We start from the raw sequence: 5,477 nt of genomic DNA, 5'->3' as shown, positions 1-5,477 counted from the left end.
GAAACCAGAGATGAATGCTTCCACTTCTGCTGAATTAAATACTACTGGAGGGCATACTTATAAGACATTAACGCCATTTCCTAAAAAAAGATACCGGCAACAAAAAGATGTTTCTCCTCCTGCAAGCCCAAAAGAATTGCAAAGTCAGCAAGAAGGTTTAGCATGGCTAAGTCATAGTGTGACCATCAAACCTCTTTCTGAAGCATCTTGTTCTATAAATAAGCATGACAGATTGAAGTGCAGATTTTGTAGTTCTGTGTATAAATGCAGTGCACGTCTAAAGAAACACGTTTATTCAGCTCATAAAGATAAGAAAATACATAAATGCTGCTTTTGTAAAAGAACGTTTTTCTTTTCTGTCAACCTTAAGAATCACCTTAAATTTCATAAGAAAATGACTAGGTTGCAAAAGGCAAGAAAAAATAGAATAAATGCGAGAAAAATTAGGCAGGGAAGATCTGAAGAAAGAAAATCTGAGACCAAGAAAAAAGAAAGTAAATATGAGAAATTTTTCATCAAAATTGAAAGGGACTTTACACCGCTGGGTGTGCCAGTTAGTTTTTCCTGCAAAATTTGTTTCTTTGCTTCATCAAATCCTAGGATTTTTATTCACCACATGAGGGGACATAAAGAGAGACCACCTTACCAGTGTCCTCAGTGTGATTACTCCTGCATTAACTTATCTTTTCTGTTAAATCACATGTACTGGCATGCAGGGTATAAGCTGTACCAGTGCAGGTTTTGCACCTTTTTTTCATTATATTTTGCAAGCATGGTAAGGCATAGCTACGTACACACGAGGGCTAAACCATATTCCTGTGAGTTCTGCCAGTCAGCATTCACAAGCATGACTGGGTTAAAGAGACACAGAAGATTGCATGCAGCCAAAGAAACATGCCAAGGGCAGCAACTTGACTTTGTAAGTGGAAGAAAGAGAACTCGAAGACCTTTAAAGAATTACGCATGTGATGAGTGTAACTCAGTGTTTTACACTAGAGGACATCTCAGCTTTCATAAGAAATTTCATGAACAGGCTACTGCTAGTGGTTATACGAATCAGAGCAATGAATGTCATAAAAGCAAAATATGCAAAGTTGACAATGATTCCGAGGATCATGTTTCTCTGTCTCTTTCTGTTAAAGAAAATGATTCTCTCAGTGGGAGAATGCTGGCTTCAAAAGTAGACTTTGAGCAGGCAGGTGATGTGCAGGACAATAAGAAAATATGCCCTGGAAAGACATTCCCTGAAAACAGCCATGGAAGCAACAGCTTACCTATTATTGGGAATAGATCAGAAGTTCCTCTGAATTCATACAAAATGGACGCTATCGTTTGCAAAGAGGAACCTCTCTTCAGTGTTAAGGCTTCTCATTCACAAGTTCAAGATGATGATGCATATCATAAATTTGTGGAAAACTTAAAGGATACATGGCCTTGCAATTTGTCTACATTCAAAACATACAAGTGCCAACACTGCAGTTATGCTACTGCTGTTCATAGTGACTTTAAGCTGCACCTGAAAATACATACAGATGAAAGACCGTTTGTGTGTAAAGAATGCAATAAGACATTTAAAACATCAAACCATTTGCAGAAACACAGCCTTGTTCATGTAAAGAATGGATATGAGTTTGGTCATTGCCTGTATCTAGATAACCGTTTAGAGAATCTTGAATTGCATCATGAAATGCACCTAGGCATGTGTCCAGAAAGAGATTTTGGTTCCTTGGAAGGTTCAAACAGTGTCCATTCCTTGCTTGGTTCAGAAGTCTGTGGAGTACAGCCAGATGTGCAGAGGGGCAAAGAAAACAATCTGTTAGCACAAAGTCAGCAACGATTCTATCAATGTGCAGAGTGTGAGTATGCTACTTGCATTTTAAGCAACCTTGAACTGCATGTAAGAACTCACACAGGTGAGAAACCTTACGGCTGCAATGTTTGTCAGAAGAAGTTTCGTACTTCCAGTCACCTGAAAAGACACAGAATCACGCATTTTAACGTGGAGCATCTTAAGTGCAGGAAATGTGACTATTCAACAAACAAATGGCTGTCCTTGAAACAGCATCTGGCTTCACACTCTTGTGAGGAAGGCTCATCTGCTGTCTGTCTCAACGAACAAAAGCAACTGCCTGTCAAAACATACAGGTGTGAAGAGTGTGGCTATTCCACAGCCCACAATGGAAACTTGAAGCCACACTTGAGGATTCATACAGGGGAGAAGCCATTCAAGTGCAGTCAGTGCGCTGTTGCTTTCCGCACATCTAGCCACCTGAAGCGCCACTTACTGACTCATTTAAAGTTGCACTGCAGAAGGTGCAGTTTTTCTACGGTAGATAAACGTGCTTTCCAAAAGCATGTAAAAACACACACAAAAAAGTATAGGTGTGGGAAGTGTAATGTGATGCTGCCTACCAAAAAACTTCTGGAAAAGCATAAGCGGCAACATAAGCTTGGAGTATAAGCTTGGGAATTGCAAGTTGGCACTCGGTTCTGGAGAGGTTTGCATGTCTTGAATTTGTTCATTGCTTTACACTCCCCTGCTGTCCCCAGAATCGTGGCTGGTAATGGATGCATCCAGCGTTTTGGTCCAGAGAGTGAAACTTGGGGTCCTGGTTTGTTCCAGGTTCTTCTGAGAGTTTCAGTTCTAGCACAGGCTATGCTAAAGAAGGTCTTGGAGGCACTTTTTCATGCCTGAGTAACTTCTTAATATCATGAGATCAATTATGATTTGGCCAGTGTTCATCAGTTTAAACAGTTATTCTGTGCCACTTATTTTCTTGTAAAAAATAATTAAAAAAAAGTCTCTTGTCTAACTGAAAGAATTATTTAAAGGGAGAGAAGGAAGTGAACATTATATTGTATAGTAAAAACTTTTCATTTAAAAATTGTCAATGTATTTGGAGGCTTAATGCTACCTCCCATCTGCTGAAAGTTGCATTCCCTACTCCCAGGTTCTGTTGCAATACTTGCAAGAGAAAACAAAAAGTATCTCACAGAATTACAGAAACAAAAGATACATGTCATCACTGGATAATTGGGATACCAAAATGTTTTCTGGATGTGTGCTTATATAAAAGGTTTATTAGGCAGTTACCTTGTCTGTACTTTTCATAATTCTTTGACTAGTCTGACAGAAATGGTAATGTTGTCCTTAATCAGATATTTTATGATACTGAGAATCCTTAAGTTAATCTTCAATTTTATGTAAATGTCTAATATTAATCTAGTATGAAATGCCTTATGTTTTCTCAGGCTGGTAGTTACTGTACTCTTTGTTTCTTAAAACAGACAATATAATACTTTTCAAAGAACTTACGTTAATTTAACCACTTGCTGATATATTGCAAATACTACTTAGTTAACATTGAAAACCTTAGCAATATCTTGACCTGTGAAATTTATTTTGTTAAAGAGGTTTACTGTGCATTTAAAATACCCTATATAAGGACCACACGTGCCAAACAGCAGTTTTTACCTGGTACGGTGAAGACAGATGCTTCTTCCACTTTATATTCAATTCTAGACAAGTCTTTGCTTGTTTTATACGTCCTAGAAACTCTGTATGGACATAATTGATTATAATGGGTTCAGTGGTATTGATAACAGCAGTGTTACTCTCTCGTCTGAGGAAAGACAATGGCAAAGGGCTGGTGCTGTCACCTAATGTTACAGTTCAGTCCATGAAACAGCAGAGTAAACCTATAGCTTAATTTAGAGAATGTAAACATGAAACTACCGCTGCTTTTTTTACTGCTCTCAAGTGTATGCTTTTCTTTATAAATATAGATAATATCTTACAGAGGCTCTCTGGTAAGGTAGGAGACAGGTTGGAAATGGTTGCCCAGAGGGGTGGCGGAGTTTCCGTCCTTGGAGATATTCAAAAGCCTTCCGGACACGTTCCTGGGCAACCAGCTCTGGGTGGTCCTGCTGGAGCAGGGATTTGGACCAGACGACCTCCAGAAGTCCTGCAGCCATTCTGTGATTCGGAACACAATTTTCCAAGAGTGGATTGAAACTCATGAAGAGATGCCTGTGTTTAAGGCCAGATCAGCAAAGGTATTGAAGTGATCTAGTTCTTCGTTAGTTCTAGTTAGTAGTTAGTTTGTTTCTAGTTCTGTAGTTGCAGTAAAATCAGACAAGTAAATATCTGTGACTCTGGTGGTTACAGATGTTTTTACTACGAGCTGGGAAGTCACCATTTGGGAATGAGTGATTTGGATCTTAGAATGATTGAGCTAACCACCCAATACGGTTGTGAGGAAGAAGAATGTTATTCTGGTATGAATAAAGAAAAGCATCGCTGGGAAATACTAACACTGTTACACGAGCATGGTGGAATTTTTACCTGCATTACTGTACAATTCTGATCATTTTTTGAAGAAAAATTCAAAAGAACAAGTACAAAGAGGAAAAAAAAAAGGTGAATTGTAAGCCTATATATGAGGTGAGATCAGGGAAGCTAAATCTGATAGTAATTCTGTATTTAAAAGTATGGTGTACAATGATGAAGGAGGCCAATTTAAGGGGGATAAATTAATTGAAGGAAATTTTAAAGAGTTTGGCAACAGCATAAGTTTCTTTTAGTCTTAAGTACAACTGTAAGTTCTGTAAGAAGAATAGAAGACATTTTCAGATGGAGCTTGATGAGTTTGTAAAAAGAATTATTCCAGGTGGTTGCCTGTAATAAAAACAAATAAAGCTTTTTGTGACTGACAAGATTCCCCTCTCTTCCTTATGCAATGCACTGCACTTTTGGGGTTTGGAAGTGACTCTCAGTCTGCCAAGTCAGAGAAATTTAAACGTAAAGGCATACTCATTTTAAAATAAGGACACGGGCTGTTCTTGACACTACACTTTTAGCTAGCAAACACCCCCATTTTTTATTCTTGCAGAGTTTTAACAAAAATCAAAGCCTTTCCTAAGTCATACTATGAAGTTTTCTATTTCAACCAAAAAAATTTACTTAATTTTCTTTAGGAACACATCTTGAATTTGGAAAAAAGAGTAAAATGTAATAGGAAATCATGATAATGACAACTTGAGCAAAGAGGTGCCATTTTATCTGCTATGCATCTACTAAATAAGTGAATAAAAGTTAAACCCAGGGTGAAGTAAATAAATATAGGTGAATCAGACCATGCTGCAGTATGGTTAACCACCAAGCAGATTTATCTACAACGGAAGGAAGGAAATACAACAATATTTTTTTTCTTCCCTGTATGTTGCTATATGCTACTACCTCAGCTTCCTTTTGGGATACAGTAAGTGCATGTCTTTTCACAGATTAACAAAACACACTGTAAATGTAACATTGGTGAAATCTGACTTTCTTCTGCTGTCCCCTTCCTTCCCATTTTGTGTCCGTGAGGGAATTTGACAGAATTTAATGAATACCCAGTTTAAGAGCAGGCGCAGGCCCGTGCGCACCTCCGGGCCATAGGTGGCGCTAGCGCAAGGCGCCTCCGCAAAACGCCCAG

At 38.4% G+C, this 5,477-nt stretch overlaps 2 protein-coding genes across 2 annotated transcripts in view; both read left to right on the top strand.

Annotated features, from left to right (window-relative positions):
- The window catches only part of LOC104162130, a gene marked incomplete at its 5' end in the record, with an annotated part of 2,107 nt that extends 1,726 nt beyond the window's left edge, over nucleotides 1–381 (top strand). The window contains 2 exons of the mRNA XM_009700782.1: nucleotides 9–155; nucleotides 371–381. Coding sequence (XP_009699084.1) covers nucleotides 9–155; nucleotides 371–381 — 158 coding nt within the window. The remainder of the gene's footprint in view (nucleotides 1–8; nucleotides 156–370) is intronic.
- A 466-nt stretch (nucleotides 382–847) lies between these two features.
- Nucleotides 848–2,461, top strand: LOC104162129 (zinc finger protein 845-like). The gene has a single exon (XM_009700780.1). It carries the CDS (start codon nucleotides 848–850, stop codon nucleotides 2,459–2,461), a length of 1,614 nt encoding a protein of 537 aa, XP_009699082.1.
- Nucleotides 2,462–5,477: the final 3,016 nt, after the last annotated feature.

Source organism: Cariama cristata, unplaced genomic scaffold (genome assembly GCF_000690535.1).
Source record: "Cariama cristata isolate BGI_N322 unplaced genomic scaffold, ASM69053v1 scaffold15215, whole genome shotgun sequence".
Lineage (NCBI taxonomy): Eukaryota > Metazoa > Chordata > Aves > Cariamiformes > Cariamidae > Cariama > Cariama cristata.
The sequence above is the reverse complement of the archived record's forward strand: the minus strand, read 5'-3'. Positions and strand labels throughout refer to the sequence as shown.